At 36.1% G+C, this 17,270-nt stretch overlaps 1 protein-coding gene across 1 annotated transcript; it reads right to left on the bottom strand.

Moving 5' to 3' along the window:
• Window positions 1–407: 407 nt before the first annotated feature.
• LOC141812536 (uncharacterized protein At2g24330-like) lies at window positions 408–17,229 on the bottom strand. The gene is made up of 5 exons (XM_074700528.1): window positions 16,879–17,229; window positions 4,310–4,454; window positions 2,897–3,006; window positions 944–1,352; window positions 408–831 (listed from the first exon to the last, which is right to left on the bottom strand). Exons 1-5 carry the CDS (start codon window positions 17,113–17,115, stop codon window positions 587–589), a joined length of 1,146 nt encoding a protein of 381 aa, XP_074556629.1. The 5' UTR covers window positions 17,116–17,229; the 3' UTR covers window positions 408–586.
• Between the last annotated feature and the right edge of the window lie 41 nt (window positions 17,230–17,270).

Raw genomic sequence — 17,270 nt, 5'->3', positions numbered from 1 at the left:
ATTTATGTTTTAATCATCTTAAGCGCACAAATTTACAATGTGACACACAATAAACATGAAGAATGAAACATACCAATTCATGTAGTTATAAGTTTAACGTAATGCAAGATATTATATTTTTCATTATAAATAAGATAATGCAGCAATACATGAGAAATAGTAAAACATTTGAAGCTAATAATTATTTTTTATTAAAAGTTGTAAATTCTGTCTCCTATATTTGTTGCACAGATAAATAAAATTAAAGATGGGGATTTAGTACAATATTGTATTTAAAATTTTCGAAAGTATGTAGGAGATTTAGTATGAAATCTTAATGGCCTATCAAACAGAAGGATGGAACTTACTCAATTCAGAGAGCACATGAAATTAACTGCCTTGGTATAAAATCTGATCTAACTGGGGGAAACTCGAACTGACATCTCTGCAGATATCTCAAAATGATTACCCCTAACGTCGAAATGACACTTTCTGTAAAATATACACTGGGTTGTATGGTACATTGTAAGAGGCAGTTTTTCAAACACATCATCATCAACTACAGACGAAGGAAAAGAGTGCAGGCACGAGTGTGTATAAACCATACTTATGAACTAGCTTTAGGGGAGGTAGTTGCTCTGTCCTCATTCTGGTGGTCACCTAATGGCTCATCAGGAACATTTTTTATGCTGCTTGTAAAATCATTCTTTGCAGCATTTTCACCAGAGTTCTCATCAACTGTAGAGGATGGAATGCCCCTGGTCAACTCTGCTGATTGTCCGGATGTATTCAAAGCATGGCAATGAGGGCAGTAGTATGTTATGTGAGGGAAATCCTCTTTCCGAGCAAGTCCTGCAAAAATAAAATAAATATATAGCAACATCAAACTAGTTCAGCTTTGCTAGAACCAAAAATAAGCGGTTATAGCATGTAGCTGAAGCACATGAATATCCATTCTCCTTACCATTATGCATATGGCAGTTGCCACATATTAGTGCATAACTTTGTGAAGGATCCTCACCCACAAGTAATGCAGCTAATCGAGCAGCCCAACCACCATCATTGGAGCCAGAGCCTTTGTAGTGCTCCACAACCTTCTGAGTCTGTGCTTCAATTTCCTGTTCAGTCCCAACCTCATCAGATTCACTCGCCCATGAAGTAGTAGCGATACTTCCAGTTGTATTGCTTCTTGCATGTGGTTGTTTCCGATTCCTGAGCCCTGAGGCATGTACAGGCTCTGTATCATTGCTTTCTACAAGAGGATTTGTATTCAGTTTGTCTCCAAGAGAAACTTTCAGACCAACGTCAGCCCCCATCTTAGATGCTAGAACTGTTGCTGCGGCAGCCTTTGCAGCAGGATCAAGATCATATTTCTGAAAGTCAGCCAATTTTCAGTACGAAGCACCAAAAGAACACAGAAAAGGAAGATAGGGATAACATTTCTCCATATTTCATATGGTAGATCTTACAATTAACATGCCATATTTTACATATGATGGAACTGAGCGGACTCAGCACGTTGGACATTCCATAAGGTTATGTATGGTAGGATAGAACAGAAAGGAAGGGACTGGAAACAAAGAATGAAAATAGATTGAGATAATAAGTGGAATGCTCTAGTTCATTCTTTTGTTTGGTTGCATTAATGGAATGGGCAATCAAATGATTCATTCTATACTGGCATGTCTGGCCAAATTGACATGCTCACTCCTAGTCTATCAAGCTCATCCAATTTGCCTACTTTGTTCCCTTGTTCTTGATCCACTAGGCTTGTCCCATCTACATGCCTAGTTCACTCTGCATGCTCAATTCATTAGTCTAACATATCCAGCTCGCTCGCTCCATCTAGTCATAGAATCCCTATCTGCTTGACCCACCTGATTTATTTGATTCACTTGGTCTAATCCACTCAATCTGTCCACCCACCTGGACCATCCCAATGTTTTAAAAACTGGACCAGGCATCTCAGTCCAACCAAAAATGAGAACAAATCTGGCTCGGAATTACACAATTGTTGATCTATATCATAACCAGCAAAATTGGAAAAACCTGATTACAAAACCAGAAATCAGTCAACCAGATCAATGGTTTGATGATAAGGCTGCTGCACCTAGGCTTCCTTAGATAGGTCTCTGTTAGAATTCTAGTTATTTTTTTATTTTAATCTAATTAATTGCTATTATAGTATTAGCAGCCTTTATCCATAGTTTTCTCATTAGCTTTCTTCTATAGTGTGTGCATGTGCAGGCATGTTTAGTTTTTATTGTAAAAAGCTTTGATTAAGATTTAGTATCAAAACTTTGTATATTTAAAATAATTCATTATGTATTTTTAATATGTTCATATATTTCTGAAATATTTAATACATATAAAAAGTATATAAATTACATTTATGACATTATTTTCTGGTCAAACTATCAACCCAATAGTTTTACCAGTCCCATCTCTGGTTTGGTTTTCAAAACACAGGTTCATCCTGCTGGCCAAGTTCTTCTCGTCTATCCAACCTGCCTCACTCTTATGACTCATACCACTCGATCCTACCAGTTCAATCACAGGTTTTGTTATTCTAATCTATTGATCTCATTTATCTATATTTTAGATTTCAAATTGCAAGTAGCGTCATATTTAGTGGTGATGGAAAAGAAACATTCCTCTCAAATTCAAAATGAGTGTAATGGAATGAGTCATTCCTTGGAAAGCTTATTCCATCTCAAATTATCAATCTAAACATTGGAATCTAAACATCTCAAAAAACATTTCTATTTCATTCCACCCTAGTAAAGGTGACCTAAAATTTCAGGATCTAATCTAATTAATGAAGGCTTTTTCTAAGCTGTGATTCTCAAACTTGATTGTTTCCTATCATGTCTCAGTGTCAACAAAATAAGCTGTGACCTAAAATCATTCCAATTACCTGAATAAGTTGTTGTGTCGCATAATAGTTTGTTCTTTCCTTGAGTTCATCAAGCTTCGCTTTCCTCTCTGCTCGCAGCTTTTCCAGAGTTTTCTGGTCCTTGCGATCAACTGCATGTGAGTGCAGCAATCCACTTAAAAACATGATAATTAAACTACTCTTGAGGCATCTAATGCTTTTAACATAAGAGAGACTCAATTCACAACAAAGCCACAAGAGAAATGTAGTTTTCTTTTCAGGGAAATGCAAATTGCTAGTATTACAAAATGAGATAAGTCAATCACATAGTGCATATTTTAAAGGTAAAAAAAAGTTTACATCCAATAGTTTCAAATTCTACCATCATATTACAAAATGGATAAATACTTAGCTCTCAATATGCACTGATAGTAAAGTTTTGCAAACTAGTAGTTAGCCCACACATAAACTGGCAGAAAAGACAGCATTTTCTCATTAATCATCACAAATTAACATTGTTTCTATTTGATTTGCCTCACTTCATTTTTTTATGAAATCAAGCATAGGAGTATGCTGCTTAATTCAACTGTATTTTCTATAAAACTATGCACTGCCCATGCTTTGGTAAGAATGCAGAACCATAAATTATATGTTGGCATGGAGGATGAAAGTCAATTTTACAGATCTTTCTAGGTAAAATTGTTCTCCAAATTGTTTAGTCTGTCAAATTAGTGTACAAATTTGATAATATTGCCATCAAATAGAAAAATCCCCTTATGGTCCAAAAATTGAAGGTAGATATCAAGCAAATACTAGACCACAGAACTTCCAACATCAGGCAACATTTACCAAATCATAAACTGATTTAGAAAAGAAACAGGAAAAAAACTGCAGAAAATAAGAGGGACCTTGAAATCTTGGAGAATCATGGCCTGTTACCTAAGAAGATGAAAGATTGAATAATTAAGAGCTATGTTTAGGTCAACCTTGTTACTTTCTAAATTGTTCAACTAGCTTCATAATTTATATCAGAAATTGCTGGGTAATTTGTTATAGTTTTAAGTGAAATGTTCTGAAAAAGCCATGATACGAATGTAGAGGAGAAACAGAATTGAAAGCTAGCGAGAACTTGTCAGAATGGTATACATATCCAATTAGAATGTGAGGAATTTCAGTAACAATCTGTTAAAAGTTCCCTTCTGCAGCAAAATTACAAGTGAATCTATGGTCATATGCTGATGTTGTTTTAGTCATCACAAGTCACGAATGTCGCAGACAGCCTCATCTTGTCTATAACTATTTCTTGTCTATAACTATGAGCACAAAAACAGTAAGAGAACAAACAAAAGCTGTGTTGCAAGAAACATTATCAAAGGAAGCTCTAAAAATTTTATATTGAATAGAAATATAAGAAATAGGAAGGTCATGTTCAAGTGTAGAGTCGGAGATATTTACGTATTCTCGTGAAGCTTACAAGTGTTGAATAGATAACAGAAGATAAAACAGGCAAAGCAAACATAGGTAGAACTCGAATTGCCCTCATCTGCCAGCTCAGATCTGCATATCTAGTTGTCATGATAGCATAAACGACAGCTACAACCTGGCAAAACATCAAAGGCTTTGTTAAAGTTATCGTGCATGGATTAGTAACTATAAAATATTTGCAAAACTATTCCAATGGATCATCAAAATAATATGCATATGTACTGAACTTTAGAGAGATTTCCTGACATAGCAGAAACACAACTGTGGAATAAAAAATAGGAAACATAAAACAACATGCAATAGCAGCACCACTGTTCTCTTTTGGAGCAAGTCAAGTAGATACAAGAGGCAGAAAAAGAAATAATAAAAGATTACCTAATTCTATTTTACACTGTTGAATTTAAAAAAAAATAGCAAATGTCAGCTAAAAAGCATTCTTTGTAGCAAAGCTCAGATAATACCTAAGTGCATATTAATCTGATAGTCATAGTTCTATCTAGATATGCACTAACTCTAGTAGAATTTGACTGAACTTTGATTACTGAGTAGCTAAATCCTTTATCAACATCAATTAGAACTATTTACTTATGTGCGGAACTAGTAATTATCTCATGAATTCACAAAACCTGTGCTATGTCCAGCAAATGGTCATATGGACATATACTACCCGAAAGACAATATGGAACTGATTAATGGAAACTCAATCAAGAAAACTAAAATTTAACCTATGTCAGATGATCAGGTGGTCAGATAGTTGAAAAAAATTGACTCATTACCTCCCAGATCCTAGGAACCAGGTGGCAGGATTATCCAGATTACAGCTGATAGAAACTAAAGAAGCAGCCACTAAAGAGGCAATAGCCAGTCGCAAATGTAGCAAGGAAAACAGGAGGAGAGAAGGTGGTAACATCAGGGCAGAAGCAAGGTGGAGTGGTAGATGAAATGAGTAAGGTGGAACAAAAGAGAAAAAAGAATTTGAATAAAGCATATGATAGAAGTGCAAAGAAAGGTGAAAAATAAACTTGAAGAAGAACATATACATGGGTGCACACAAGTGTATGTGCGTGTGAAAGAGAAATCTGGATTGAACTAGGAGGGGTGCCTCTGGATATCACATGTGTGCCAAGTGTGCAAATACAGTAAAGTTTGATGTGGTGCGACAAGATGAAGTATCAGCGTGCTACGATGACTAGATGCTAGGCAAGATGAAATCTTAGTAAGTCAGGAACTAAGATAAAGGTAAGATAAAGTCTCAACACGTCAGGAAGATAAGATGCCAAGCAACAAGATGAAATCTCGGAAGCATGGAGCCTCTTGGCACAAAGGTAATCTCTATAAGAAAGAGTTTAAGTGTATATGTATACGAATGAGATTAGATTTGAGGCACAACCTTAGAAGTGGTTAGAGTAAGAGCATAGTTGACTGAGATGACTTTCAGTCAATTGGTAAGTTAGTGAACTATGGAGTTGACTCATGACTAAATAGAAACAATCAAAATATTTCTATTCGGTGGATAGTCAACTCATTCCTCATAGCAATCAACTAACAACAAATAGTAAAACCTGTAAAGATCATTAAATTGATGAGTCTAGAAAGCGATGGTCAAGATAACTAAACCTAAGAACTTATCACTCAACTGATAACCAAAATGACTAATGTATCGTTAGCTGATGACCACAAGCAACCAATTGAAAGGTTAATTTGTAGACAAATTTGAATATGAAGGTTGTGGCTATATATAGAAGCTTGTGGAGGCTTGGATGGAAAGGGAGAACATGTAGACTCAAATTCTTGTGCTTAAAGTGCTCAAAACTCTTGTTCTCTCTAAGTGCTCTCTTTTTGTAATCTTTTTGTGCATCATCTCCATTATTCTAAAAAGATATTGTAAGAGATTTATCCACCTTCAGTTGTTGGCCAAGAAGGAGAAAACTAGTGGTGTTTCGAAGGGATGATCCAGTTGAAGTATAATAGGTTGTGGAAAAGGAGCCAACGAGCACATCAAACTCTTGTGTTCTTGTGTTATGCATTAATTTGTAATTCTGTTCGTCTATTGTTTTGTATGTTTTCGCTACGCAAACTAACATTGAGGAAAAAAGATCAAGCACAAATGTCATATACTCACCGCATCCTCCCCCTTTAGTCGCATCTCACGATCTAACAATTAGTATTAAAGCAAGGTTGCTCTAGTTAGACTAACCACCGATAAAGCATGGCTTAGAAGAAGATGCAGGATCAACCAAAACTAAGATGGATTTTAGAGACAGATTTAGCTTTGATATTTGAATTTCTCCACATTCTAGAGTAGGAGGATTTTCTCAATAGAGGTTGAGAATGGAGACTTTCACGCAAATCAACATCGAACATTCATTGCATTGAGAAAGAGTTCGAAACTCTAAGGGTCAAAAAGAGAAAAGTTCTCAAGAGAGAAAAGTGGAACGAGGAGAAAATCAATCAATTTAAGGCAAATGATAGAATAATAAATTTGTTAATTAAAAATTTGCCTAACAATGTTTTGTGCAGAGTATGCAGAATAGGTGACTACAAGAATGCTCATGAATTGTGGACGAAATTAGTCAAAAATTCAAAAGAATTCATTATAAATGCAGACAAAGGGAGGCCTAGAGGAGAGCCTTTTTGGCTCTAGAACAAGTCGGAGGATGAGAGAAGCTCAACCTCCGAGATAAAAGATGAGGAACCATTGACCTCTTCATCCGAGAGTATGGAATAGGAGAGCTCCAGCTCTACCTCTCTAAGTCTTGAGGATCTAACATTTAAAGGTATATTGAATTCAATTAATAAAACTCATATAATATGCTTTTAACTGTAGGAAAATGGTGCGATGCAAGAATAATATCCTACCTTGTGAGGGAGAAGATCTGAGTGGCTCCCGAGGATAAGGAGAAGCCCAAAGAAGTCACACCTATAGTACGAAAAGGGAAGGAGCACATGGTATACTTCTCTTGTATCAAAAAAGGCATTACCACAACCAAGGTCCAATCGAAGGCAACCTAAGAAACATAGGAGAGGAAGCTCAAGACAAGGGGGGTCCTATGGTACCCCCTCAGGTATGATCACTTGCAATTTTGCTTTATTGAATGGATGTACCTTATAACAATGATAGGAAGCATGCAAAAGTTAATTTTTATCATTTTAGCACTTCATATAATAAGAATAGGAAGGGAAGCCTTGGCATAATGGTAATGTTGTTGTCGTGAGTTCGAGTCGCGAAAATAACCCCTTGCAATGTAAGGTAAAGTTGTGTATAATAAATCCAATGTGGTCTGATCCTTCCCCAAGACCCCACATTGGTGAGGGATTCGTGCACTGGGCTACCCTTTATATAATAAGAATAGAAAAAGTGATGCTCTTAGGATTAATTCTAGATCAAGGCATGATAGTCAAAAAGAACCTAGATTTAGGGAGTTAAGTAAGAAATCAAGTTGAGGTCAAGGGTTAATTAAAATGATAAATGAAGGCAAAGATCATCCAACAAAAAAAAGGTCTAGGATACAAACCAAAGTCAAAGGATAGTGTGTCAACCTATCAACCTATCTAAAGGTTCCTTTTGACTATGGAACAAAGTAAAAGAAATCTATTACCAAGATATCAAAGGAGGTCGTCATAGAAATAACTTAATAAGGCCACCGAGGTTAAGGCTTCTAAGAAGCCTAAGAAACTTATTAGCAAGGTATTAAGGGAGGTTATCCCTTGTGAGTATGTTGAAAAACCCAAAGAGTTCCAATAGGTATTGGATACCAAAGAGTGTGATTCCACAATGCTAAATGGTATAGGATGTGTCATCTATTTTGGGAGAGGAGTTATCTCAACCATGGTAAAGTTGACTCCTCAAAGGAATTTTCGTGTAATTGGGATACCTAGGAAATGAATGTTGTAATCCTACTATAAGATTCTAGAGTGTGTCAAATAAATTTGGATGAGTAGAAAAGTCAATTTGAGTGTTTGGACACTTAGGATTTGTTTATGCATTAAGATGGAAAATTAGCTAGAGGTTTATGTCAACACTACATAGAAAGGATTTCTAAGATGAGAGTTTGATATATTCTCTAGGAATTCTTAAACGTGCCAAAATTAGTTTGGGCACATTGACAGGAATTAATAATGATAGGATTAAGCATGCTTAATTTAAGTTGATTTGGTTTAATTTATATCATGATAAAATCGACACATGTTTCATGCTTACCCTATGTGATGAATTGTATGCTTTAATCAAGTCATGATTAATTCATATCATGTAATTAGGACTAAAAATGATGGCAACAATTAATCCTAGGTAGGAGTGTTAATTGGTATTGTAGTCAAGGATTGAAATCTCGAGTCGTTTCACTTGATACCGGCGAAATTTCTCATTCCGCCAGCGGACCGACACCCAGCACTAACAATTCCGGCCGCTATCCGAAGGCATCACCCAGGTCCGACGACGCCTCCGAAGGCGTCGCGCAGGCTTGGCGATGCCATCAGAGGCGTCGCCCGAGTCCAACGATGCCACCGAAGGCGTCGCCCGGGTTCGATGACGCTTCTAGAAACATCGCACAAGTCGCATATGCATCGATCGCGCAGAACAATGTCTTTTAAACTTAAGTTTTAATAATAACAGATTAATAATTTTAATCAACTCCCAACTATAGTTAGGATAATTTAAATAGAGTTAATTAAAGCCTTATAAATTATCTTATTATTTTTTAAAAAATATTTTATTTTTTATTTTTTATTTTTTTATTTTTAAATATTTAGATTAATTGTTTATTTTTAGTTAATATATTTTATATTTTAAAAATACTGAAACTATACTAACACGATATGATACCAAAATTGTATCGTTCCGGTCTAAAACCAAAACCTCAGCACGGCTCGGTATTTTAAACTTTGATTGTAGTATATATTTATATGATCACCTTAGCTTAGGGAGGACACTTGAAGCCTTCTCACAACAACTTAAGGTTGATTTGTATGTATGTTTAAACAAGAAAAGCTAAGTGTAATCAACACACATTAATCATAAAAATAATTAATTGTGGGAAAGCTTATGTACAAGTCGTTTAAATAGAACCCAACGATGATAATTGAAAATTTCACTCCAAAATGAATTTCAAAATATTTTTTAAAAACTCTAGGAAACCAATTTTGAACTAGAGCACTTGGATAATACAAAATTAGAAGCGAAACATTAAAGTTTTCCATAATTTTTAACTTTGTGCTAATTTTGAAAATTAGTTTATTTTTATAAAAATGTATTCAAAGATAGACAATAATATACCAAGTGTGTTCGTGACGTCTCATGAACTTTTAAAGATTTTTAAAATTATGATTAAAATGATTTTTTGGCCTCAGTAGACTGCACTAGTTATGTGTCACTTATGGCAATCAATTGGGTTGGAACGAGTCAACTACATTGGGATGAGTTTGACTCACTAGGTCTATCAGTTGACTAACACACAAATTGCAAAAAGGGTGCAGTGTTTTATTTTCAGCTGAAAATGGATTTTTGAGCATTCATCCCTATTCCCATGAACCTCTAATATAATTACCAAGAAAATGCTACATACCTTTATTTCACCTGAGTGGGCCTACGAACCTCAATTTATGGTGCTTGTAAGCTAGGCAGGAATAGAAAGTGTTTAGTGTCTCTCCTAATGAGTCCATTCACCTATAGTCTCTTATCAAACTTAAGTGGCCAATTTTAAATTTCACGTTTTTTGTATGAAGATCTCAAACTGTAACATCATATCGCCAACCTGATGCAGAACAATGCAAATTTCATGAAAGAGGAAAAATAGAATTAGCAACGAATTCATACAAGGGATCCTAACCTTTTTTATAAAACGGTATTAGAACTAATTCTTTGTAAAAATTTGACTTAGGTTATCCTAAAAAACACTAACAAATTCACAAATAAATGCAAACCAAATTCTAATAATCACCCAAATAAATCTAAACAACTTTTTTGACATTTCAATAACAAAATCTTTTTTAAAAAATTGCATCTTTCTCCATCTCCTAATAACAAAGCAAAATGTTCCATCGAGTTTTATGACACCTAGCTTACAAGCAAGGCGAACAAACAGAGTGTCTTTGTGGAAGATGGTTCTTACATCCCTTGTTAAATCTCAGCAAATAAGTCAGTGTGATGTGTTATAGTTCCTCTTTTGTGATCCATGTATCTTTTATATATGGTAGTCCTTTCCAATATATCATATATTTTTTAGTGCTTTCATGGAGAACTAGGATTGTTTGCATATCAACAACCCTCAATCATATAGGTTGACTATAACAAGAGCCGACACTGAAGTGTTGGAGTACAAGCTATGGAATATCAACTAACAAAGAAGGGCACTTGAATATCCTCGATAAGATACCAGATCCTTTATATTAAAAAGTAAACTAATGTTCAATTTCAATAATATATGCATTAGGATATATCATTCTCACAATACTGTAAGGACTAGCAGATCGAGCATAAAGCATCTTGTGGGAGTTCTTGAGATATCACTTAGTGTGAATGTCGATAAATACACAATATCCTACATTGTATTCCTTTTGTTTACGATGTGCATTTACATGAATTTTACAAAATCCATTACTTGGTGTAGATTTTCTCTTAACATTGCTATGTATCTCAAATATGTAGAGAAAACTTCTCAGCTAATTAAGGAGGGTGGAAGATACCAAGGTTTAAAATCTCGACCCGTGTCGAAGTTTTGATCTCGGACCGGAACGAAACAATTTCAATATCGTATCATACCGTGCCAATATAGTTTCGGTATTTTTTAAATATAAAATATATTTTATTAGACTTTAATTAAATCTATTTAAATTATCCCAATCATAATTGGGAATTAATTAAAATTATTAATTTAATTAAACCTAAGTTCAAACCTACCTGCCCCTCTTCCATGCCCGCGCAACGAATCCCCACCATCGTACGACGCATCCGAAGGCATCGCACAAGTCTGGTGATGCGTCCAAATACGTCGCATGAGTCGGGCGACACATTCAGAGGCATCACACAAACCCACGTGGGTCCGGCGACACCTCCAGATGCATCGCAAGGGTCTGGCGACGCTTCCGAAGGCATCGCACGCAGGCAAGGACTCCTCCGAGCAAGTCATGAGGGCTCGACAACACCTCCGCGAGGCCTCGGAACACACCTGCACCAGAGGCGTGATTGTTCCAATGCTGATCCGCGAGCGGAAGGAAATGTTTTGCGTGTATCGGATGAAACGACTTGAGATTTTGATCCTTGGAAGATACTAGGTAAGGAAATAGTTGGTAAAAAGAACTATTGAAAGGGTAACAAGCTTAATCCATATACAACCTCAAATAGGCTTTTATCCATAGAATGGTTTACAAAACCGCTATAAGCAAATTAGGATAAAATTTAAGAAACCCTATCCACAACAGTAGGCAATCTTAAAGCAAAGTTAATACTAAGATCTTCTGTTGCTCTTGAGGAAGTGGTAAGGATGTATAGAGGCCTATGTTTTGCTTGGTTATCTAACACATATAACATTGTTACATGATCCTAACCTTGGTTCATCTCAAGGATGACACTTGTCTTTTCAAAAATGCCCTTGGAGACCTTTTATGTTGACTCCTATGTTAAAAAGACCCTAAGTGTCGTTTACAAAACATATAAATGAGTGCCCATAAATAGGTAATTATTCTTAATCATAAAGCCAACTAATGATGATTCCTATCTTAGATGTACTTCATCCTTAAGGTGTCCAAATCGTATTGATGTAGTTTCCATCTTGTATAGGATGACTACTACTCAACTAAATGCGTCAGCACACTTGTTGTCCTTTCTAAGTTTGTGTTTTGTGACAAAAGTATACTCTTGGAGGAATTAATCTCATTTAACATGTTTGGAATGTTTTGGTGCTTAACTTTATTTGAGACGAATGAAACAAAGTTTAGATAATAGCGTAAAACTCTATCAAATGTGGAGCAGTGTTATCAAGACTCATTAAATTTCTCATTAAAGAAAATAACTGGGTGCCTTTGTTAGTTTATGTTCCCTCTAATTCCTAGCCTAATGCATCACAAGGTACCTTGAATAATTTAGGATGGTTAAGATGTTTGAGGACATGGGCATTAATTATCCTTTCATAAATGAGTGTCCATAAATAGGCAATCATTCTCAATCACAAAGCTAGCTAAATCATGATGATTCCTGCCTTAGATGCCTTTCATCCTTAAGGTGTCCGTATTAATGTAGTTTCTATCTTGTATAGGATGACTACTAAACTAAATGCGTCAGCACACTTGTTATCCTTTCCAAGTTTGTGTTTTATTAAAAAAATACAGTCCAAAGTCATCAAGTCAAGCATGTCATTCTTTCTCAGTGTCACTAATGTAATGTTGCAATAACACAATAACTCGTTGCTTTCTCTAACAAAGTCTTCTAGTGGTCCTTTGATCTATTAAACTCAACACGTTTCAAGGGATGCATGTGGAAGGTTTGCTAATTGTAATCTAGAAACAAGGTCTATTGTATGTTGAACCATAAGTAAGAAGAGGTGGCAATTCGATCATCTAAGATCTTGAGTTCTTCAGGTGAGGCACTAGGACAACTTAAGGTCCTAGGCTAGTAAGTCTCTTTTATTCATGAATCCTTTTTGCCTTTTTCAAATTAAGATTGTGTAAGAAGATGAAGGAATTGCCTTGACGACTCAGTTGGCCTAGGTTAGGTTTGGCTAATAACTTGACGTTTAGCCATTATATTCAAAGATATAGGTGTTTCCTATCCGTAATAAGTTATGGAGAGGTTGTAAAGTGAGGGTCTACAAAGGATGATATGGCCATTTCATGGAGAGAACACCATTTTTCATTAATGTATGGGTTCATCTCCATAAGGCCCAATCATCTTTGGGTAACCAAGAGAAAAGAAAAGTTTGATTTACCCACACTCTGTGCCAATTTGGGTTTGGTTCTGGTGGAAAGAACTTGTGTGGGAATTACATGCATGCAAATTCTGTTTATGACAAAAATTTCCATACTTTGATATGAAAAATGCTAGTGTATTGCCATGTGCTAGTAATCTTGAGTGTGGATAAAATAAGACACATCACATGAAGTTCTATAATTTCTCCCTCCCCTATTTTTAGATTTTGTCCATGTATTCAAACTCTCCATTTCTCTAGATCAAAGAGTGTGTTACTTCAAATTCAAAATAATGCTCGAGCTACTTCATATTCAAGATAATGCTCAAGTTCTATGGACAAGACACCATGTGGGCATTTTGATGCTATGTTTCCTCAGCATTGTATGTTTTGATGTGGTTTAAAATTAAAACTGGATCCCATAATCTTTCCTTGGTTTTGTGGATTGGCTTTTACATGCATCAGTTCCAGACATGTTGAAATAATTTTCTGTTTCTAACTAGATTTGTCAAAATTTCTAGCCTAAGTCTGTCAATGAAGTGAATTGCAATGGCTCTAGGGTCGTTTCCTGCGCTTGCAGAGTTCATCAAGCCTACTTAGCTATCTTGTCTTCTATAAAAGGTGGAATCCGCCACCTTAGCGGCCCCACACGGTCGGCCTCACGACCATCTATGAGGAGGTAAATCGAGAAACTGCAGTTGGTCACGACGCAGGAGGGTATTGCCTGGCTTCGCCAGGATTCGAACCCTTGCCCTCAGAGATGATTGTTCCAATTTTATTCATTTGCTATATAATTTGCCCCTAAAGTGTGTTGACACATACATTTTGGTTAGTGTCATTACACTTTGTGATGGATTTTAGCGCTAGTTAGTCTCGGGTAGCCTAAATACTTAGCCAAAATTTCTTGGCTACTCTGGTGAGTTTCATTTTGGTAATGAGCTTGTTAAATACCATTTATGTACATCAATCAGCATAATCCTTAATCTCTACTATCTAATCAAGGAATGTATTTGGGTTCAACCTATAGTCAAAGGGATGTTCACTTTAGCTTACCTAGTGATCTCTTTCTTCTTAACTAGCCCTAGCCCTTATGGTAGTATTTAGAAAAATAGTCACATCTCTTCTAGGTGTTCATTGAGAATCATGAAGCAAATTACATCTAGGTGAAACACATGGATTCACATTTTCTAGTAACTTGTTCTTTAAATTGGTCTAGATAGTTTGCTTAACTTCTTAGGATTTAAAGCCCTTTTTGCAAGTTGGATTCAAAATTCACACACCTACCCTTTCCATTTTTTAGAGTGAGATTTGAGATGCAGGGCTAAGAGTTAACAAGTATTGAAATTAAAAACATTGTGACACCAACAAACTAAGGGTGCAAATGCAAGACTAATCATTATTTTAGGGATAAAATTATCTATGAAGATCTTACAGGAAAACAAAGGCAAAATAATTTATTTTGTTTTTGGTGGTGAGAGAAAAAAACTAGTGTTTTGTGAGAAAAAATCTAGTAGTTGCAAAATTTTGAGAACTAAATTAAATAGGAGTAATTTTTAAATGAGGAATGCACTTACTGGGGTAATATGAGCCCTTGTTACTAAAGTTTGACATGCATATATTTTGATGATGGTGATGTCTTCCTCAAAGTGGATAAATCTTGATTTTGTAACAGAGATTTGGTTAGTTCATTTGTTTAGCTAAACTGATCTATAAAATTCCTGAATTTCAAATTTGCTTGGTGATGTGATGGCAAGCAAGGAACCAACTCCCAATTGCATGAGCTGCACGGATACCACAATAGAGGTGGATGACATCAAGTACAAATGGTTAATTGAGCAATTAGCGCAAGCATTTACAAGCTCTTGGTTCGCCGAAAAGGGGGCATGAAGGTCGACTCGAGCTAAGGTAGAATGTGACCCAGTGTTGTGCTAGTCTCGCACAACATACCCATCACCCAAGCAATGGCAGTGGGAAGTTGACTTTGATAACAAAAGGATGCAGAGATAGCGATGACAAGGCACAGAGAAGAGAGTAATAGGAATAGGTGGGAGATTGTTACAAACAAACTGAATGGAAATTATGGCTTTGACAACACTTGATGCGATATCAAGACTAACTCAAATTCCACCGAAGAGGAAAAATAATATTGACAAAAGATGAATTAATACAAGAGATCCTAGCCCCTTTTATAAACCAGTATTAGGATTGGTTCTTTGTAAAAGTACGAATGGGTTACCCCAAAAAAACTCTTACAAGCTCCTAAACAAACTCAAACAAACACCCAAATAACTCTAAATGACCTTAAAGTTTAAATAACAGAATTTGAAAACAAAAAAAATGTGTCACCTTATATACAGTAACTATCCACTTAGGAGAGCCAACTCTCATTGTGTTCAAGGAATATCCTAATTTATATTTGTTTCCATCATTAGGGTAAAAATTAATCCCCCACAAAATATTGTAATGTAAAATAATGATGAAAGCACTAAACTTCAATAAAGCATAAACAAATGTCACATCAAACAAAAATATACTACAAACATATAAAAGCTTGCACACTAGGGTTCTACATACTTAAGAAAAGTGAGAACAAAACTATCCAACATCCATCATGCCTTGTATTAATGTTACTAAGATCTGTGATACTCAACTCTGCTCCTAGTGCTCAAATTAAAATGACAATCTAAACTGAATGAGGATTCAAAATAAGGCTGACCATCCAAGATTCACCATAGACTCAACTTGATCTAGTAGCTATTGAGTTACTTTGTTAAGAATGTTATATGTCCACAAATGTAACATGGAAAATCAACCAATTTATTAGATAATTGATTATCGAGATAAATAGTAACAATATCAAAATCGAAATTATGTGGACTAACTAACTGATCCCTGAAAATTTGTCAATAGAGACAAGTTCAGTTTCTAAAAACAGTACATCATGAAGATGTATTTGTCCTAACTAATATATGGGGTGGTTATTCATTGAGCTCCATGCAAAGCTATCTCACAAGCAATAATGAAAATTCATTACAAATCATCTTTTATTCCATTAGCTAAGATTTTCTTTTGTTTCCCTCTATTTTCCATTCTAATTAGTTCAACTCTTCTACCTAAAGTGATCTCCTTTGAGCATGTCCACATTATCTCAACCAATTTACTCTAGTTTAAAGCAAATGAATAAGACTAATTGATATCTGACAAAACGGAATTAGACAAGCTGAACTGCCGAATTCAAATCACCAACTTACGTTCTGACGTTTGCCACATTAGAAGCCTAAACAACCTGGACTTTCAAAATGTCAGGAAAAAAAACCCTCTTCAGACGACTGGAGGATAAAACAACTACTTCTAGGGAGTGAACATAAGTCGTGATTCTGTAAATGCAAGAATCTAACGGTCTCTAATTCCTCAAACTCACACGTATAGCCAGACTATATTTGTTTCAGACACACATACTCTTCTAACCTCACACAAACCGGAGAAAAAGCGTTCAACTCCCGCCCATGATCTACCATCATAAGTTACACACCAATGTGCAACAACATGCTTCATTCCATCCAGAACTAACCAGGATCTACAATCCAAAAACATAGATCTGGCCATAATAACACCAGAATATCGGAAAGAAAGATCCACCTCCAATAGGACGGAAAGAACGATAAGATTGCGGACGATCCGGCGGGAAGTCTGCGCCCGCCGCTTCAATCGCGAGTGCACTGCAGCCTCCTCCTTGGACAGGTACTGCAGCCGCTTCTCGTAGTCTTCCTTCCCCCGCCCGAAGATTCCGCGCCAAAGCCTCGAGAGAAATCCCCTCCGCTGCTTCCCCGATGTTTGCTGCACTAATGCGACAAGGACGGCATCCTCCGCCGCCATATAGGGAAGCAAAAGAAAAAGTAGATTGAGGAAGGGGATGCGGAAAGAGGGGAAGCTTTGAGTCGGATCGGAGAAGAGAGGGGATTGCTTTGTCGAATGGAACTTAACGAGGAGAGGAAGATGAAGAAGGTTCTGGATTCTTGCCTTGCGACTTG

The sequence above is a fragment of the Curcuma longa genome, chromosome 19 (genome assembly GCF_044706935.1).
Source record: "Curcuma longa cultivar G26 ecotype Majalengka, Jawa Barat chromosome 19, ITB_CL_G26_1.1, whole genome shotgun sequence".
In the NCBI taxonomy this organism is placed as follows: Eukaryota; Viridiplantae; Streptophyta; class Magnoliopsida; order Zingiberales; family Zingiberaceae; genus Curcuma; species Curcuma longa.
The sequence above is the reverse complement of the archived record's forward strand: the minus strand, read 5'-3'. Positions and strand labels throughout refer to the sequence as shown.